Source organism: Salmo salar, chromosome ssa07 (genome assembly GCF_905237065.1).
Source record: "Salmo salar chromosome ssa07, Ssal_v3.1, whole genome shotgun sequence".
NCBI classification, from domain to species: domain Eukaryota; kingdom Metazoa; phylum Chordata; class Actinopteri; order Salmoniformes; family Salmonidae; genus Salmo; species Salmo salar.
Window position 1 is genome coordinate 51059563 of NC_059448.1, and position 21851 is coordinate 51081413.

At 42.5% G+C, this 21851-nt stretch overlaps 1 protein-coding gene across 1 annotated transcript; it reads right to left on the reverse strand.

Annotated features, from left to right (window-relative positions):
* Positions 1-272: 272 nt before the first annotated feature.
* On the reverse strand, positions 273-8539 carry LOC106609569 (protein BTG1). Its single transcript, XM_014208518.2, has 2 exons — positions 8106-8539; positions 273-4299 (listed from the first exon to the last, which is right to left on the reverse strand). The coding sequence occupies exons 1-2, from the start codon at positions 8248-8250 to the stop codon at positions 3929-3931; spliced, it is 516 nt and encodes a 171-aa protein (XP_014063993.1). The 5' UTR covers positions 8251-8539; the 3' UTR covers positions 273-3928.
* Positions 8540-21851: the final 13312 nt, after the last annotated feature.

The following is a 21851-nucleotide window of genomic DNA, read 5'->3' on the forward strand; positions in this document are numbered from 1 at the left end:
TTATGAGCCATCGTCCCCTCTGCAGCCTGTGGTGTACAGTAAGAGATGACATGAAACAGAACCCTTCTCTACATTCAAAATAACAGCCTAACAAATAACAGTAAAAAGCTTCGGGTTTTTAACGGCCTTCGTTTCATATTCTGTTGTATCTTAATAGATTTCAGTCGGCCATTTTGACAGAAGACTACGCTATTCATTTTGTTTGGATATTGACACCCGTTCATCTATGGATTCTCATTCCCCGTAAAAAGAAAGACTAGCATCACGGGGAATATGTTGCCAAGATAGGAAATATTTTATTACAGAGAAAAAAAAACTTTTCTTCCAAAATATAGAAATCTGTACAACTTTCGCACAATCAATTTACATGAACTGTACAAATTTACAGCAGTTCATCACAACATACCCAAGGAAAAGAAAATGAACACAATAAAGATGTACTGACATGAGAAATCACAAGGTAGAGTAGACAGCTTTTCTTCTTGGGTACGCTCAGATTTTTTAAACGTTTTTCTTGTTTTGTAAGTTTAAAAAAAACAAAGGATAAGTCTATCAGTACAGGGCGTGGAGACTGATATTTATTTTACCAAAACAGATTGGTCCTTGCCAACACTCCCAACACAAATGGCTTCACTTACGAACATAGTTAACCGTGTTAAAACTATGAAATGCAAAAGAAATACATCTAAACACCTCAAAACAAATTATTGGCACTTCCCATTGTGTAATGTTCTGCATGTATTCTACCATGTCGTACAACTGCAATCGATTCTAGAATATGTAAAACACCCTAAATGTGAAAGTGGCAATAATTCAAAAATCATTGATGAATCATTGACAACTATTCCCTTCCCGTTTCACGTCTTAACATGCACAACTTTTCCAGAAGGGTATTTTATTGAATGTCCGAGGCCTGAGTTTGGTAATACATTCCAGAAGAGACTCCTCGCGTCTCAAAAATGTCACAACTTCAACTTGACATATTTAGTGCATTTTATGTGCTATTACCTCCGACTATTCAAAAACACTTTTCAGAACGTTTCTGAAACCTATGTGCGCAAAGGCTGAATGGATGCATTTACAGATCCGATATTGTGGACTAAATCAAATTGTTTTGGTGGTGGTGTTACTGTTGAGAAGGGGATCAAACAATTTCGGCTTTGTTTCCTTTTTTGGTAGGTCTAAAAATGACGTCTGTTCAAATTGGGATAGATGATCAGACTAGGGCGAAAGGAGGGGGGGGTGAGATACTACCTCTGTGACCTTAAAATACATTTAGCAAAAAGAGGGACAACTTGCTACGTCCGAAACACAGACCAATCTCATAACAACATCGATAGCTGGCATAATCGAAGCAATAATGGAGCTGCAAGGTTTTTAAAAAGCTGGTTTTCAACCACAACAACAAAGCTCTGGGCTACTCTCTCAGACCTGTCCATCTGGCTCATGTGGAGACACTGCTTTTTCCACAGATTGCTGAACGAGCACCAGGAGAAATGGAGAGGGAGGACAGTGAGGAGGGGAGTGGATGAGGGAGGATAGGGTGTGCAGTGCATCAACAACCACAGATCCATTACCCATGATCCTCTGTGCTTAGGGAGCTTAAAGCAGCACATGTAGGTCTGATGGGCTGGTGCCCAGCCTGGCCAGCTTAGCGGCTAAAAGCCCCGAAACCCACAGCCTGTCACATCGTCTGTCTGCGGCGCGGCCAACCAGGAGTGAGCTATAGGACAACTGACACCACAATCGTCCTATTGCACCCATGTAAACTAGTTCAGTGCTCAGCCTAAGAAACAAAGAAACTTGGACTGTGTACCGTCACTTCCTATCCTTTGACTCCTCTTTGTTGCCCGTCTCTATGTGGGCTCCCAGTGCAGACGGAGTGCGCTGAGTGCATGTGCTGGCTTTGCTCTCCCCCGCCAAGAGGGGGTTGGTTGGGTGGAGGTTAGTTTAGAGGGGGCCGGAGGGATTGTAGCTGCCCTGGACGAGAGTATCCGGCCCTGGCCCCCGCACCACCTCCATTCCCTCCCCTGGGGCGAGGAAAGATGATATGTGTTACTGCTATCTCCGTACTGCTATTGGGGGGAGGGGGCTGGCTGGTTGGTTAGCTGGCTGGGGGTGTCTAGGCTGGTATGTGGCACCAGAGGGGCTTCTTGTGTCTGTCTGCCCTGACAGGGACACCTCCAGAGAGGGTTAGCCAGCAGCACCTTGAACCAGGCTTGGCTAACATTACGCTGGTTCTCTCTCGGTTCTCCAGAGAATGGCTCATACGTCTAACATTGAAGTCCTACGCTGGGCAACGCACCCCTGGTCCAAACTGAGAGACAGAAGAAAGGAGAGGTGTTGAAAGCCTTGGACCCATCTTCAATCCCAAAGACAAGAACAAAGTCTAACAAAAACAGATGAGAAAGCCTGACAAGGCCATTGGGATTGAGTTGGATAGAAACAGTCAGGGGCGTACAGACTTCCCTTTGGCTACACTCACGCTCCCCTCGACAGCTGTAGAGAGATCTATCAGAGTTCTATAAGTGTTTCAAATGCCATCTGTATGCGTGTGTGTGTGTGTGTGTGTGTGTGTGTGTGTGTGTGTGTGTGTGTGTGTGTGTGTGTGGGGGGGGGGGACTTTCGAGAAAAGTGCCTTACAAACGGACAACAGACGGCTAACCTGACACGACACCAAACCGCACCTACCTACCAACACCTGAACGGATCTGAATGAAATGCTTACAGTGTGAAATCTTTTTAAAACCTTCAGAGTTACTCTCCCCAATTCTATAGAGTGGGGTCTAGCCTGACGTAAGAGCTGTGAGTAATTTACAAAAGAAAAGGAGGGGAACTCATGAAAGACGACATTGGAGCGAATGGAATGAAGAGGGTTTTCTCTAGAAGTACACATCCCACACAATCTAAATGTCAAAAGTGCATTCAATGTAATTTCTTCTGACAGGGCCACAACAACCAAAACAAACGATCCAGATTTCGGTGAAAATATAGTGCCACCTATGCTACACTTTGAATTTGGTGAGGGCCAAAGGTCAGGGTGGGGATGGAGGGATATAAACAAAACGAGAACTTGATTGTGAATTTCAAACCAACATTCATCAAAAGGGAGGGGACAAATACCCAGCCCTCCCCAGAAAGCTACACATACATGGTTGGGGGTGTTGGTGGGGTGCGCTGTGACACACTACTGTCCTTAGCAACAGGTGTCACAGCGCATTCCACTGCACTTCCATATGGAGGGGTAGGGGCTTCCTGAAGCTCGACGCTGGTATATGGGGCAGCCTCTGGGGATAAAAAAATGCCCTATGGTCTAAAAACTGGGATTTAGAAGAAAATTACTTAGGGCGTTTCCCCAGAGACTGACCTAGAAACAGGCACTGTCCGTACCTCAGCCCCTTAACTTCCTTCCTAGACAGGAAGTACACCCAATAACAACAGGAAGTAGATAAAAGGCTGAAATTTAACGGTATGGTTCTTGACAGCAGTTCCTTGAAGCTTTTGAGAGGGTGGTGGGGGTGGTGGTGACATGGTACCCATTGAAACCTCGTGGAGAAGAAAGTGCAAAGTCAACATTGATAGACCTGTGTAAAAAAAACAAAAAGCAGCCCCTTCTCTGCGCTGTTTCTCTGTTCGGTTTCTTGGTTTGTTTTAGCTGCCCCCAACAGCTCCACGCTCCACACAGCCCTCTCCGCGGGGGAAAAAACGAAGCCTCTGGTAGATCCCACAACACAACATAACAGACTATGGAGCGAGGAAGGAGAAAAGAAATATCAAACCTACAAGGTTTCACCTGGACGATAGGCCACATCCTCTGCTTTTTCTCCTTTTTTTTCTCTTTTTCATTTCATTTCTTTTTAGCTTTAAAAAGGTTCGCCATCGACCAACTAGGGCGAAACCCACGACCCGACGTGGCGGGTGGCAGCCCTTAGCTGGACATAGTCATCATGTTGTAGGCTTTGGAAGGGCTGGTCCTGCCCAGCATCCCCGCCGCCTCCTTGCAGCTGATGTGACTGTCCACCATGGGGGTCGAGCTGCCTCCCGACGGCGCCGGGGCCACCGGCTGGGATTCGTAGAGCACGCAGATGGAGCCGTCCTCGCCGATGCGGTAGGACACCTCGAAGGGGTCCACCCAGAGGGTGAGCTCACTAGGCAGCAGCAGGTAGAGCTGATTGATGGTCAGGCCGATGCGCTGGCCTGCCTGCCCCACCAGGGGATCCATCTTGTGGTTGATGCGGATGCAGCGGTAGCCCGAGCCCTTGCATGGCCTGTCGGGGAACCAGTGGTGCTTGTATTGCTCTGTGGAGAAAGAGAGAGGAGGTTATTATCGGGTTACCATGAGTTTCATCATCATTGGATCACTATTAGGTTACCATGGTATTGCTTGTATTGCCAAAAAAGGGCACAGAGGGGGTAACTGTTGTTCTTCGGTTACCCTATAGTAGAGCCTGTGTAGTTCTGTATGAGGAGACAAGAGAGAGGGAGAGAAAGAAAGAGGGAGAGATGTAAGAGATGCTGTCTGGTGTTTACAGGTGAGAGCCAGTAAGCTAAATCTCTGCTACTTTCAGACGTCTATCTGAGGGAGATCAGCCTTAGTTCCTAGTGTGTGTGTGTGTGTGTTATGCGAGATTAGGATGCATGTGTTTTGATAAACATTGAATAAGGTCATAAATTGGGACATAAATGTGATTAATAGCATAATAAGTGTATACTTGGATTTTAAGTAATTGTATCGCAAATCAAACTATAATCATGTTTTATTTTATTATAGAGTTGCTAGAGTCTAAGGTAATACTTGTTTATGATGTTCTAAGCACACATAACTAATCTATCAACGTTATTAGTTCAGATGTATCTTTCGATTGTGGCATGGATTACTTACAGATAATAAATGACATGATTCCATTGAAAATGTACTAAACACCCCCCAATAATGTGGAAAAGTAGCGTTGCTTTAGATTGTCTTTTGATTTAATAAAGGTTTTATTCCTTTGTAGGTAATACATGATTCCATTGGAATATCTTATCTGCTTTTTTATCTGATATTTCTATTACCATGTAATAAAGCATCAACTATTTATATTGGTATTTGGGTTACATGATATAATGACCACCTATTTAGCACAATACTGTGTGTGTGTGTGTGTAAAACAGACTGTAGACAGGGGCAGGCTTTGTTGTAGTGCAGTAATAAACCATAACAGTCTGCTTATGGGGCTGATAAGCAGCAATAAACCGTTCGTCGCTCTGTAACCGGAGCCTACGTGACACACAGCAGAGAGAGAGAGAGAGAGAGAGAGAGAAAGTTTGATTGCACAATCCCCTTCTGGCTGAGCAGCACAAAGTCCTCCATCGAACAGAGCGGAGCTGAACAACAACACTGAGGTGGTGAAGTCCTGGCCAGCAATCTGGGCTGGAGAACTCCCCCTCTTAAAGCCACACCGTCCCTTTTAATATGACGGAGTGTGTCCACATACCTGTTGGTGATTCACTGTGATATCATTCGTATGGTATATTTAAATGGGCATTAAGTGACAAAATAGGTTGGAAGAAGAGAGAGAGAGAGAGAGAGGTCACATTACTAATTTTAAGGAGAACACGAGAAAGAGAAGAGCTCTCATTCCTTCCCCGTTAACTCATTTTAGAAGACGCGCATGACTGCTGCTTTCATAGTATAATAGTAGCCTAACAGGGAAGAATGAAATTCGAAAACCGCTCCTCAGAAGTCTAAATTAACCTAACATCTCTAACAATACTCACATTTACTGTGTCTTGTGTGTGTTTGTATATATACTGTATGTATGTGTGTTTGATATGCATCTGTGTGTGCGTGTGATACTAATCATCCTATTTTCTCCACTTTAGACTCCTCAGTATCGAGTTACCCCATTGGTGCATAGTGGCTAAACTGAATGTGCTGCCTGCCTGCCTGTCTGCCTGCCTGCCTGTGAAAAGCCTCTGAACTAGGCCAGAGCCCGGAGAACACCTGTCCTGCACAACACCCCTGGTAGATAATGTCTCCTTTGTGTTATCAGTAGAACTCTGTGTAAGGCACCCTAATGGAGGGCTTGGCACTCATGAAAAAGCACCAGGCAGCTACGATGGGGCTGATCTTTTGCACCACAAAAGAAACGAGGCCGCTGAGAACGGTCAGAGCAGAGGGGCCTATTCTAAAACCAGGGAACTGGGGAAGAAGAGAGGCTAAAAAAGTAAACAGATGAGTTTCAACAATATATTTGAAATAAAGTAGTTTTCCAGTGCTTCTTTAAAGCCAAGAGCCCTAAGGATATTATGTGGCAATAAAATGTGTGGAGGCTTTTTATTAAATACACATTTGGCTTTGTTTGGGTCGTTATTGGGTGATTTCCACTGGTCTGTGGTGGTGTGCTTGGGGGAATTATGGGAGTTTCGGATTGGGTCACTGCTCAAACCTTGGTTAAGCAGGTCACTGGTAATCAGGAAGTCCAAATGGTTAACTAACTACAGTTAGACAATGAGCACAGTTTCAATGTGGATATTTAGAGCAAGTCCCCCTTCTCCCCCATATACACAAACAAAGCTTGTTTATTGAACACACAGACACAATAAGCTGTGATAATGAAGCTGTAAGCAACAGTGAGATGGCTGGCCTACTTCAGCAGGGGGGGGATGAAGGAGGACGACGGACACTTCACAAAGCCCCTTTGCAACTTCTTTTATTAGATAATGTCCTTCCTACACTCCTCCCCCGATGATACCCTCTTCCAGCCCCAACCCCACCGCTACCAACCCCCCACTTACCCTCTGAGGGCGGCCATTTTGCTCAGTCTGCCTTCAACTTTGGCTGTTTACAAACAGTGCACTGGCCTAGAGCTATGCTCAGACTATGCTACAGTTTCCACTCATTTTCTATGCAAATCCTGCACAAACAAAGCCACTTCCTTGGAAAATGTTTAGTTGAAAATAGCATTGTAAACTAAGAGTTTGTTGAATAGAAATAAACAATGATGTAACCTGATATGCTAAATGTGTAGCTCACATCCAAAACGCTCTAAAATTATATGAATTTGAACGTGAATGGCTTTGCAGATGACACAGCTGTTGCAAAACATGTTAAAACTGAGGTCATGATGTAGGTGTTCAGTCCTTAGAGGGACAGACACTTGGTGTTAAGTGGCAGACGCATGCCCGTTTTAGACTGTTAAAACTGTCTGTATATTTACAACAGGAAATATAAATAAAAAATAATTTCAGTGGTTTGTACAAAAACAAATGCTGTCAATAACGCATAGTATAGTGGCTGTGTCGATCAATTTTGTGTCCTTATTACAGAGTTAACGTTATTCACTTAGCTAGAATGTCTACATTAGAACATATTGTAAAGAAATAGCTTTTCTTTACTCATACATGTTCGTCAACGTCGGGAATGTATACGGGCTATTTATTCTGCGTTTGTTATTTACCTTTCGGTTCTCTAATTTCGATTCGATTGAGGCTCGCTCAAGAGGATCGAGTAAAACATGTAGGCGGCTATAATACTCTTCTAACAAAGATAATCCGAATCCTATGGGTCTGTTATTTTCCTGATCGAAATGTTATAATATATATATTTTTGCCTGCTCAAATTCATATCCTCCTACGTTTTCTTGTCTGCATTACGTAATTCAATAGCCTAATTCGATTCACTGGGTATAGATTTCCCCCATCTTTATGTTAATTAAGAGTTTATCGACCAACTGAACTGGTGATATCGAAAGATGCACTTCCTTGTTGGAACAAATAAAGTCCGGCTTTATTTCACGTTGTTACATTGTAACTAAACTCGAAACATGAATTAGGCGACGATGTATCTGAATAGAACATGGTTGATTCGATCGAATGAATATTGTTGATTGAAGATTGTTGTTCACCTCATCTATTTTTGTCTCTTTTTTTCGTGAGCAAATGGTCGGGGGGCGCTTGTGTTACTTTGTGAACAGAGACGCAAATCCCCTTCGGAATGGGAATAAAACACAACAATTCGTTAAAATGATATTCTTAACACACAAAATGACACAACATCAACAGAGGTCATAATCTAAAGTAGCCTTGGAAACGTAGGACAAAACGAGAAACACATGTCTTACCTGACAAGATATCCTGTAAACTTGCGCTAAATGATTGAAGCTGTCTGTCATTTACGTGTCCTTTTATCCGCAGAAATCTCGACAGAAATCCGACCGCGGCGCTGATCTCTGGTTTCATCGTTCCCCGAGCACAAAGGGTATGCATTGAGAAGGCAACTGCGACGACGATTCGTGCGTTTTTCCTACATATGATTCCGAAAATGATTCGTTGTTTTTCTCTCCACGTTCGGATAATGATCCGTGTCTTTCACTTGTTTTATTTCTCTGGCGCCTATGCTGGTCATTTATTAGTCGAGGTAGGGACGTTTCGGAGGGTACTACGTGTGCCAGGACTGTACAGTGTGGTGACGGCTGTTGGTAAATAGAGGGGTCTCTCTCTAGGATGCCACGTTGAGGCACCCTTTTAATGTCACTCCACCAGAGTGAACGAATGTGTTGGAGGAAAGTGGTTTTATATCGCCCCCGCCGTCGGAAGAAAGCGACAGCGCGCAGCTACAACAACAAAAAAGGCTCGCCAATCCCGTCGGCGCGACAGTCTGACGAGCCCATAGGAGGAGTGGACTGTTCGCCTCAACGCTCTGAAAATAAACAGACCACGTGAGAGCAAAATACAAGCATGAAAATTAACCCCTTATATTGTGCTCCCATCGAAGACAACAACATCTTGCGCTGGGTTTTCAGTTATTTCATAAAACGGACAGCATAATTATGGTTAGGTTCAATGTGCATTAGTGCGTAATTAAGCACACAATTTTGGATACAGTTATGCTCATGATTGTTGGTATTCAAGGCATGCTGTACATGTTGTTGTCATAGTTGCTCTTGCAGGCCATTGTTTGAATCTAGTGTCTGTAGTAAGGGGGTTTACCATAATCACTTCCAGTAATTCCCTAATACACACACACAAATGATTGAAGAGTCAGACACAAAATGACCTATTTCAAACAGGTTGATCCTCCCTCCCCTTGTGGTTCTGCTTTTACAGCACTAAACTCTGGCTTTGGGTTTCTTTGCCAGTGGGGGTTGGTGAAAGGAGCTATAGGAGGACAGGCTCCACTGGTGGTCAGTCAATGGGGATTCCCTCATACAGGATGCATCAGCAATACACACTTTTCTGAGTTTGACATACACTAACGTTTGTGTATGACTTTGGGTATTCTACATTTTCACTGCCTGTAAATTAGGTACATAAATTACACAAACATTGATTTAGAATTATTACTGGGAGTAGGCCAACACCCTTTAGGTAAATTCTTCTTGATAAAAAGAAAGATGGAACTCTTTACAAGTATTACTCACTAAATGGCTTACGGTGCCACAATTCATTTCAGAGAACGACATCATTCACCCTAATGGCCTGCAGCGCCACAGTTCATTTCAGAGAACGACATCATTCACACAATTACCAGTCTTTATTCATTACAGAGGAAAAGAGTGAGAAATTGCTACTCACACCACATGGGGGAAAAGACACATATAGAAACAGAGAGCGAGGGACAGAGACGTTAAGCGAAAGAAGGCTGGAACAAGGTGAGAGACAATGTTAATGAATACCCAGAGCTGAGGAATTCCCCTGACTTTCCCTCTGAGATAAAGAAAGTAAAAGAGAGACAATGAAGATTGGGAGATGGGAGTCGAGGAGTGAGAGAACGTGTGAAAATGTCAGGTGGCATACTGTCATGTTTATACAATCCTTAGGTGCAGCCAGAAGTGATGGGGGGGTCTATACCGTTACATATCACAATATTATTTTTGCACGATATTATATTGATATTTGACTCCAAGTATAGAATTGATTTTGCTAGGTAATGTTAGCTAGTGCTAGCCTGCTGTACCTGCACCAAAACTCTGGTGTTTTTCATCCTATAGCTTGTTCTCCATCTTAAAAAAAAAAATAGGGAGCCAACATGTTTTCACCACTTTTATTTCCATGACTGATCAAAAAGAAATTCTCATGCTCTCTCGTCTCTGCAGCAGACATATAGTGAAAATATGTTTGGCATCTAAGTATCGTGATAATATCGTATCGTGAGGTCCCTGGCAATTCCCAGCCCTAGTAGCCAGCCACCGGCGGAGGCTGGAATGTGTTGCCAGATGTTGCCAGACCAGGGTGGGGTATCCTGCCCTAATGCTTTGCCTGCCTACAGTCAAACCCAATGAATGGGCCCGTTTATCTTGAACCACACATGAAGAGTGTAGGGGAAGAATGTCTGCTCAGGATCAAGCGGAGAGCGAGAGAGTAGAGAGACCTGGATGCCCACTGGAGTGTGTGTGTGTGTGTGTGTGTGTGTGTGTGTGTGTGTGTGTGTGTGTGTGTGTGTGTGTGTGTGTGTGTGTGTGTGTGTGTGTGTTTTTCCACAAACACACTGACTCACAGTGCTGACTGAGAGGACGTGGATACACACACAGCCATGCAAACAGTTGCACACACACGCACAAAAAAACACACACGCAAACACATACACACGGCTGTGGGTCACTGCAAAGCTAAACCAACAGTGTCTGGTCAACAAGAGCAGACCCAGAGAGAAGAGAGAGCCCATTCTCATTCCCACAACAGCCTGATTTCACTATGTTGCCTAAACGTTGTGGAAACATTGATTGCTGTGCTTCTGCAGGGTTTGAACAGGTATCTGAAAGCTTTGTGACTACTGTAGCCTATATCCCCTTTGCTCTGAAAAGAAAATAGGATTTCTACATGTTTTCCTAACATTAGGCAGAGCTCCCTAATCATGTACTACTTCAGACGTAGAGTAACAAATCAACCTGTCAACAGTCAGACAACAGACATCTTCAAAGTCTAGGTTAAAATAACAACCACACAGGCCTGGCCTAGTTTATGGAAAATGATACTCGCTGGTTCACGTGAGAGTAAAGTGTTTGGGTGTGGCACAGACAGGGTTAATGGAAGACAGAAAACAAAACTGCTGGGGAACTTTCCACGCTCCTCCCCCTTTTTGATCCAGACCTACAGATATACAGGGAAGTAACTCATCCCCGCAAACCACTAACTTTCCAGTGGAGCTTTGCTTTGACTGCAGGAGGTGGTTCTGGGAATGGAATGGAATAGGACTATTTTGTTGTGTGGCTTTAAATTGCACACACACACACACACGTCTATGTTGAAAGAAAGTTCAGAGAGTAAGTTTAGGTTTCTACAGTACTTCTGCATTTGGTCACGATTTGTTTATATTCACAGCTACATGGATTTGCCGTATCAGTAGTCATTTTTCAAAGATAAAGTGAAAATTTGAGGGCCAAAACAAAGGCCTAGAGACGACAGGCTCAGTGTGTTGTTATTCTCAAAGGTACAAGGCTGACTTCCATCGTAATGTATAATAACCGATCCATAAATACTTAGCTAAGTCTCCATATTTATTGGCATGAATGTCTCTATCCCTGTAACGCCTAGTAGTCTTAGTTTACTGACTCAGTACCTTGTTATTCCAGTCAGGTATTTGTGCTTGAATCCTATCATGCATGTATAGGCCTATCTACGTGCATACGTCTATGTTAATCCATATGTATCCCACTACATTTAACCCCCTGTTTGTATGTGTGTGTCTTCCTGCCTGGCTGTATATTAATAGAGGGATGTTTGAAGCCTAGCGGGGCCAGCTATTTGATCCCCTGAGTGGCACAGCGTTCTAAGGCACAGCATCTCAGTGGTGGAGGCATCACAACAGACCCTGGTTAGATTCCAGGCTATGATTGGGAGTCCCATAGGGCGGCTCACATTTGGCCCAACATCGTCCGGGCTAGGGTTTGGCCAGGGTAGGCCGTCATTGTAAATAAGAATTTGTTCTGACTTGCCTAGTTAAATAAAAAAGTTTAATAAAAAGCTTTTTATTTTTTTATTTCACCTTTATTTAACCAGGTAGGCTAGTTGAGAACAAGTTCTCATTTACAACTGCAACCTGGCCAAGATGAAGCAAAGCAGTGTGCCACAGACAACAACACAGAGTTACACATGGAGTAAACAATAAACAAGCCAATAACACAATAATGACATAGTAGAAAAAAAGAAAGTCTATATACAGTGTGTGCAAAAGGCATGAGGAGGTAGGCAATAAATAGGCCATAGGAGTGAATAATTACAATTTAGCAGATTAACACTGGAGTGATAAATGAGCAGATGATGATGTGCAAGTAGAGATACTGGTGTGCAAAAGAGCAGAAAAGTAAACAAAATAAAAACAGTATGGAGATGAGGTAGGTAGATTGGGTGGGCTATTTACAGATGGACTTTGTACAGCTGCAGCAATCGGTTAGCTGCTCAGATAGCTGATGTTTAAAGTTGGTGAGAGAAATAAAAGTCTCCAACTTGCAATTTGTTCCAGTCACTGGTAGCAGCGAACTGGAAGGAAAGGCGGCCAAATGAGGTGTTGGCTTTGGGGATGACCAGTGAGATATACCTGCTGGAACGTGTGCTACGGGTGGGTGTTGTTATCGTGACCAGTGAACTGAGATAAGGTGGAGCTTTACCTAGCATAGACTTATAGATGACCTGGAGCCAGTGGGTCTGGCGACAAATATGTAGCGAGGGCCAGCCGACTAGAGCATACAGGTCGCAGTGGTGGGTGGTATAAGGTGATTTGGTAACAAAACAGATGGCACTGTGATAGACTGCATCCAGTTTGCTGAGTAGAGTATTGGAAGCTATTTTGTAGATGACATCGCCGAAGTCGAGGGGGAGCATGGGTCAAATCTGCATTAGACTCTTCCAGAACATTCTATAATAGTTTATATACTATTTTTATTTAACTAGGCAAGTCAGTTAAGAACAAATTCTTATTTACAATGACGGCCTCCCGGGGAACAGTGGGTTAACGGCCTTGTTCAGGGGCAGAACGACAGATTTTTACCTTGTCAGCTCAGGGATTCGATCTAACAACCTTTAGGTTACTGGCCCAATGCTCAAACCACTAGGCTACCTGCCGCTGTAGACTACTTTTAATAATAATAATTAATGTAATACATCATAATGCTATAACGTCATACTCCAAGACACTGGATTCAGGGAGAACTTACTAAAGTAGGGCTGTGTCCCAAATGGCCCCCTATCCCTTACATAGTGTATTACTTTGGGCCCTGGTCAAAAGCAGTGCACTAAATAGGGAAAAGGGTGCCATTTGGGATATATCCTAGATGACGAGAGATACTTGACCCTGTTTTTGTCTTTCTTTGTAATAAAACAAGGGCCCCAGACGTAGCTGTTTAAAGTGGTGCGGGGGTGCTACCCTTTATCAAGCAGGATGTTGTGGCCATGTTAGTTCATTCCAGTCAAAGTGTGGGCTGAAATCTCTTCAATTACAGTATCAGTCTGTTTTGCGGTTCATCCATGGGGCAGATGTTTGCTTGTAAACAGGTGCACAACATGTGCACAATTCTATGAACAGTACATTCTATACAAGTATAAGCTGTGTATATGTGTCAATGCACATATGTAGGTCAATGTGTCCAGTATCTGGGTTTTAGCATGTATGTGTGTGTCTACTTCTGAGTGTGTGTTGTGGTGGTTAGGTGTTGTAGGGTGAATGAAGTCTTAGGCTGGAGTTACACGAAGCAACTTGGACACAACATTGGTTGCTTGCAAATAGGTTTCTTCTTGATTGAATCCCCCTGCACGAATAAGCAACTCATCTGCAACTTAGTTGCATCCAGTGGTTGTGACTAGTACAACATGGAGTACAGCTACGGACGAGATTTACCGTTGAACTACCGCAAGAGTTTGAATTTCCATTTTGAAGCCTGGTGAGTCGAATATCACTTAGATTTGCTCAAAGTAAAAATCTATGGTTTCACTGGCGATTGATATTTTATCAAAAATAAACAGTGTACTGTTGCTTGTATGCATAGACACTGTTTTCACAACGTCATATCTAGGTAAACAAACAGTAGTGTACAATGTATTTATTCATATTTATCCTATCATGTAAATCGCGTTTGCCACATTCCGGGGGAGGTGGGATTTGGGAAATAAACTACAATGTATCCAATTAATTGCCAGTGCACAGATACAATATAAACATGCCAATGTGTCCTGCTAAATGCCGATGCAGCCTAAATGTGGTCTTAACAAATTAAAACTGTGTCCCCCTATTGACCACCTGTTGACTGCACATTGCTGTCATACCTGATATCCGTCTCCGACCCATCGTCTGACTTCAAAAACGTCCAAACTCTCGCAGTAGTTCAATGGTAAATCTCGTCCGAAGCTCTACTCCATCTAGTCACAACTTTGTGCAACACGTTGCAGGCAACAGTCAACCAAAACGAAATCGTTTGTCACATGATCCATTCGTGATTTCAAGACTCAACCCAGTTGTCATGTCAACACAGCTATCAGGCAGTGCTGCGTGAACGACTATTGCAGGGTTTGTAAGGTCATGAAAATCCTAGAAAAGTAATGGAATTTATTGTGTTTTCCAGGCCTGGAAAGGTTTTGGAAAATAATCAAATCCGAAAAGTTTTTGAAAAGTTATGGAAATTAATGTAATAATTTCTGTTCATTTAATTGATTTAGGCACAATATTTTAATATGTTATCAATCACATCAAAATCAACATAAAAATCAACATATTAGCCAGGATCGGAATATGACACAATAACTCATCTGTGTGTGGCATCAAATGCATGTGTGTGTGTGGGCAGTTGCTCAAGGAGAGAGAGACGGCTGGACATTGCAGCAGCAGGTAGGCCTATAAAATGTAGTAGGGAACAGATCTAGGTAGCCAATTCAAAACATATCTTGTAGCCTGGCTAGTTCTCGCTCTAGTTAACTGTTTAGCTATTATGGCATTTTGGCATATGCCAAAATAGATTCCTGAGGTGCGGCGGGCTGCCACACTGGGTGCCCGGGGAGCTGTTGTTGTGGGGGATTAAGAGCCATGCTCAAAGGCACAACAGCAGGCAATTACATCTAGGATTTGATACCAGCAACCCTTCGGTTAACAGCTCACTTCCCGCAGGATTTTCCCATTGGACCCGGGATTTGAAATGGCAACGTTTGCTGGCTCGCCTCTCTAACCGCCAGGCTACCTGCCGCCCCAAATTGCCATCATGGACATTTGGTTAAAGGTTATGGACAAGTCATGGAAAAGTCATGAAAGTCATCTGTCTAAACCCTGCTATTGATAAAAGAGACATTAGTTGTATAAATAAATATTGGCCTCATGGCTAGTTTGGCAGCCCAAACCTCTCCCTGACCAGTTTCAACTGAAATTATCCACCATGAACTGTGCTAGCTAGATTGCTAATTTCTTGGTTAGCTCATTGCTAACTGTGTTGGTGTTTGCAATATCATTTTGGCTAGATACACTATATATACAAAAGTACGTGGACACCCCTTTAAATTCGTGGATTCAACTAATTCAGCCACACCCGTTGTTCACAGGTGTATAAAATCGAGCACACAGTCATGCAATCTCCAAAGACAAACATTGGCAGTAGAATGGCCTTACTGAATAGCTCAGTGACTTTCAACGTGGCACCGTCATAGGACGCCACCTTTCCAACAAGTCAGTTCATCAAATGTATGACGCCACTCCTTGAACAGCCGTCTTTTAAGTGCTGAGTGGGCGTGTGCGCATACACGAGTCATCACAAAACCAATGACTGTGCCCGAGCATGACTCACCCTTCAAACAGGCTCAAACAGCTGGTGATCAGATAGAGTTTGGGCCTACCACAGTCAGCATGCCATGGGTAAGACTGTGGGGTTAGCCTATCTCCGTCCACCTCACTTTAACATCTGTGGAGATAGATAGATGCATGTTTCTTTTTACTGAACAATGTGTTTGTTTTATATAATTGTGTTTTGATTTTCATATTTTGTGTTTGCTTTTCATTTACTTTGTAATTGATGACTATATAGACATGTATAGTGTAATTGTTGACTGTATAGACATGAATAGTGTAATTGATGACTATATAGACATGTATAGTGTAATTGTTGACTGTATAGACATGAATAGTGTAATTGTTGACTATATAGACATGAATAGTGTAATTGTTGACTATACAGACATGTATAGTGTAATTGATGACTATATAGACATGTATAGTGTAATTGTTGACTATATTGACATGTATAGTGTAATTGTTGACTATATAGACATGTATAGTGTAATCTATGACTATATAGACATGTATAGTGTAATTGTTGACTATACAGACATGTATAGTGTAATTGTTGACTATATAGACATGAATAGTGTAATTGATGACTATATAGACATGTATAGTGTAATTGTTGACTGTATAGACATGAATAGTGTAATTGTTGACTATATAGACATGTATAGTGTAATTGTTGACTATACAGACATGTATAGTGTAATTGATGACTATATTGACATGTATAGTGTAATTGTTGACTATATTGGATTGTATAGTGTAATTGTTGACTATATAGACATGTATAGTGTAATCTATGACTATATAGACATGAATAGTGTAATTGTTGACTATATTGACATGTATAGTGTAATTGATGACTATATTGACATGTATAGTGTAATTGTTGACTGTATAGACATGTATAGTGTAATCTATGACTATATAGACATGTATAGTGTAATTGTTGACTATATAGACATGTATAGTGTAATTGATGACTATATTGACATGTATAGTGTAATTGATGACTATATTGACATGAATAGTGTAATTGTTGACTGTATAGACATGTATAGTGTAATCTATGACTATATAGACATGTATAGTGTAATTGTTGACTGTATAGACATGTATAGTGTAATTGATGACTATATAGACATGTATAGTGTAATTGTTGACTATATAGACATGAATAGTGTAATTGTTGACTATATAGACATGTATAGTGTAATTGATTACTATATAGATATGTATAGTGTTTGATATCTACTTTAAAAGCTCTAACAAAGGCTAAGAGAACAAGAAACACACTTTCAATGACAAAACAGAAATCACCTTTGCGTAAAAAAAAATAATAATTTTGTTTTCAAAGATGTAGCCTACAATGCAATATTTGTGATAATTTTAAGGAGAACAAAAACTGCATAGCCTACATTTGAACACCACCACAGAAGGTTCGCTATTTGGCATCTTCCCAATTAAGTAACCTAGATTTGTTGTTTGGCTACTTGAACAGAACAAGGACCTATGGCTCACAGCCCACCTCTTCCAGAGCATTGGGGAAACGTGTGCATCTAGTTCTACTAGATCAGGTATTCTCAAACTAAACATTTTTATCCTCACATTTTCAAACAGTCCATTTATATTTTCCAACGGGGCTATACATTTGGGTGAGTTTTTTTTTCTCACCTTAGTAGCCTCGTTTCACTGCCAAGAATAAAATGAAACCATCTACTGTTCAGCGAAATAACAACACAATGTGAAATACAGGTAGACCAGTCAAATAATTAACATCCAATCACATTAACCATTACTCTCTTGCGGGAATTCCAGTAACGGTCCGTATGTAGCCAAAGCTCCTTTTGTAGCTGCTGCTCATGTTGGTATCTGTACTGATGGCGCAAAAGCCATGACAGGGAGACAAGGTGGAGTGGTAACGCGCATGCAAGCAGTTGCTCCCGACGCCACTTGGGTACACTGCAGCATCCACCGAGAGGCTCTTGCTGCCAAAGGAATGCCTGACAGCTTCAAAGACGTTTTGGACACTACAGTGAAAATAGTTAACTTTGTTAAAGCAAGGCCCCTGAACTCTTGTGTATTTCCTGCACTATGCAATGATATGGGCAGCAACCATGTAACACTTTTACAACGTACAGAAGTGCGCTGCTTATCAAGGGGCAGTATTGACGTGATCCTGATCTAGGACCCCCTCTCTCAGAATCAGAATCACGTAATTCACCCACTACATTGACTTAGTGAATAGTTTCTGCCAGCAACAGACAATGTACAAACAGAAGACAGACATATAGTCAACATACAGAATATACAATATAAATACAGTAAACAAAAAACTCTGGAGTAGAAGTATATTGATTTACACACAGTACACTCAGCACATCCTTCTGATTCATATGCCATTTAGCATTGTTATCCAAAGCAAGTTAAAGTAGTGAGTGCATACATTTTCTTATTTGTGGCCCCAACAACGGGAATCAGGCACACTATCCTGATGTTGAAAGCACCATACTCTGCCAGCTGAGCCACAGGTGGGTCTGGGCTTTGACCTTTTAGCGGGTGGCCACTTCTCTGGGGTTTGCCAAGCCTTCCTGCCACCGTGTCACAAAGCACTTCCAATCTCTCAACCAGAGTGGCTCTTATGTAAAACAGGTAAATGCCACCATGGGCCATTAGTCATTCATTGATTCTGGAGTTCTCCGCGCCCTCAGTACAGTAGGAAAGGTAAACAGTAACCCCGTGTGGCTCGGAGACAAAACCCAAACACCAGGAAGACGGGGAAGATTGGAGCTGCTACACTATTGGATTTGGTATTCAGGGGACTTCAAGGGGACTTTGTCAAACCTGCACCTGCAGCAGTACTAGACTACCAAAAATACTAGTGTGCTTTTAGATGCAGTACTAGACTACCAAAAATACTAGTGTGCTTTTAGATGCAGTACTAGACTATCAAAAATACTACAGAGGTACTTTTTCCTTCCCTCCCACAACTATATGCTTAATTAAAATTTCCCCCCCCCCTTGGGCCGGTTTGAACCAGTCCCAGCACTTACAGCTTCACACAGGTGCTGTACTGTATAACCACTAACTCAGACATGCAACACTTTTATTTGCTGTCAACATACCAACGAGGCATACATTGTATAGTTATGTACTGTCAACATACCAACGAGGCATACAAGTTTTCACTCAGTCTTCCATTGGTGTTAGGATTCACCCTTTAGTTTTATCAGGCAAAATAGGCTAACCGCTTGTCTCTTATGCAAGCCTTTCTGACCTCTGATCTACCTGACTAGCATCCTATAACATATCGCACCTGGTTTATCCATTAATCAACCTTGATCTCTTCCCAGAAAACAAATGCAGTTAAATGGGCGTTATTTACTCTGGCCCATATTGGCCCAGATTCAATCCACCTTTCCATTGACTTTCCACCTAGAAACAGAGGGTGAGCATTGTCAAAATCAAGAGAATGTTATTCAAAACCAAGAGAATGTTATTCAAAACCAAGAGAATGCTAGTCAAAACCATTGCATATCAACTTCAGTAGTGTAGATTGGAGATTTGTCAAGACATGTTCACCGGAGGGCTGCATAACAAGATCTGATGAGGGATGGGGGTAGGGCGTGGGGCGTGGCTGAGGTTAAGATTGTGCGTGTACATGTGTGTGTGTACATGTATGTACAGAGCTGGGTTGTGTGTAGGGTGATGAGCTGTAGTTTCCCCAGTCTCTCAGAACCCTGGGGGCAGAAGAGCAATAAGTGTGAAGCATTACTGGCGTATTATGTGGCAGGAATGACAGGTAGATCAAACCCAAAAGACGTGTTTAAAGAAAACCAGTCACACCAATTCACCAAAGTAGAGGACAATGAAGTGTCCATTTCTTTCATTATCGCGGCTCATAAAAAGTGACAACCAGCCAACACTGCCTGGGGACGTAGCGACAGCATCACAGAAACACAGCGAGAACATGAGCTTTTTCACCAAATTAATTGGGAGCTGAGAAACTGTAGTTTCGAGAGAGGAGAGTGTTTACAGTTGCCATGGCGATGTCAACAGATCTACCCACCACCGTTCGCCGAGTGGGTGCGTTCAATCAGCATCAGCATATCAAAACAAGAGAGACGGAAAAGACACCATCTCGCTGTAAAGCAAGGCTGCGTCCCAAATGGAACCCTATTCCCTACATAGTGCTCTACTTTTGACCAGGGCTCACTACTATTAACCAGGGCTCACTACTATTAACCAGGGCTCTGGTCAAAAGTAGTGAACTATGTAGGGAATAGGGTGCCATTTGGGATGCATCCAGGGCAACAGTTTTCGAAGCACATTCCTACAGGGAGCACCAATAAAACGATACTGTAGGCGTGAATATAGTCTTCACATCCCTGTCACGGTGTATGTCATGAGGCCCGTGATGTTGATAAAATAATGGATTTATTGATATAGAAAATGTGGTCTTCCTCTAGTACATCCCTCCATGTGGTTTGGTACCAAGATGACAACAGATCTCTCTTCTTTCTGTTCTCTTTTCTCTTGTCATCTTTTCCTCTACTTCACTCCCTTCCTCCTCTCCTTCTCCCTATTCTACATTTTCCCTTTTCTCAAAATTCCTTCCTCCTTCCCTCCATTTCTCCCTCCCTTTCTCCTGTAGCCTTGTTCTGGTGTGAGGCTGAGCCCAGGCTGCCAGTCATGGGATGGGATAAGCAGATGAGAGCCACACTCACAGTGGGTGGCTGACTGGCACTGGAGGGAGGGAGAGCAGAGTACAGTTCAGTGCAATGAAATAGCAGTGCAAGACAACACAATGCCGTAAGCCTATATTTCAGTGAAATCCAGAGACATTCTCACAGTATAGCATGAGTGGTACTGTGAAGTACTGAACACTGATTATGAAGCACAAGCAGTGCAATCTTAGACCACATTGAGGCTAATCTCCAACAGTAGCACTCTGCCTGCCGTACACGTCACCTCTTTGTTTCTGCACTACTTTGCATGGGAGAGCCCAGACTGCATGCTGAGACATGTCCTAAATAATCCTGGCCAATAACTCTCCAGTCCACTCCTCCATCAGAACACTTGTTACTCTCTGTAGATATAAGGGACTGAATGTTTGTATCTGATTCCATAACGTCTACATCAGCCAACATTTCAGCTGAATGGGAGCATGTAAAAAGTCAATAAATTGATGATTTTCTCGAGTGAAATTTATTAAAGATTGGAGACACGCGGGCTCCAACTGCTCTGAGACTGAGTTTACTATGTGTGTGTACATGTTGTTGGAGAAGTGATGACTGCTTTCACATCATGTTGTTGGAGGAGTGATGACTGCTTTCACATCATGTTGTTGGAGAAGTGATGACTGCTTTCACATCATGTTGTTTGAGAAGTGATGACTGCTTTCACATCATGTTGTTGGAGAAGTGATCATGTTGTTGGAGAAGTGATGACTGCTTTCACATCATGTTGTTGGAGAAGTGATGACTGCTTTCACATCATGTTGTTGGAGAAGTGATCATGTTGTTGGAGAAGTGATGACTGCTTTCACATCATGTTGTTGGAGAAGTGATGACTGCTTTCACATCATGTTGTTGGAGAAGTGATGACTGCTTTCAGATAATTTTGTTGGAGAAGTGATGACTGCTTTCACATCATGTTGTTGGAGAAGTGATGACTGCTTTCACATCATGTTGTTGGAGAAGTGATGACTGCTTTCACATCATGTTGTTGGAGAAGTGATGACTGCTTTCACATCATGTTGTTGGAGAAGTGATCATGTTATTGGAGAAGTGATGACTGCTTTCACATCATGTTGTTGGAGAAGTGATGACTGCTTTCACATCATGTTGTTGGAGAAGTGATGACTGCTTTCACATCATGTTGGAGAGGTGATGACTGCTTTCACATCATGTTGGAGAGGTGATGACTGCTTTCACATCATGTTGGAGCGGTGATGACTGCTTTCACATCATGTTGTTGGAGCAGTGATGACTGCTTTCACATCATGTTGTTGGAGCAGTGATGACTGCTTTCACATCATGTTGGAGAGGTGATGACTGCTTTCACATCATGTTGGAAAGGTGATGACTGCTTTCACATCATGTTGTTGGAG

What these genes read in the sequence shown, in the direction of transcription:
- LOC106609569 (XM_014208518.2), bottom strand. Translation starts at nt 8,250, where the DNA reads ATGCATACCCTTTGTGCTCGGGGAACGATGAAACCAGAGATCAGCGCC. An exon ending in TTTACAGGATATCTTGTCAG is followed by an intron (nt 4,300 to 8,105) that starts GTAAGACATGTG and finishes CTTTCTCCACAG; the next exon opens with AGCAATACAAGCACCACTGG.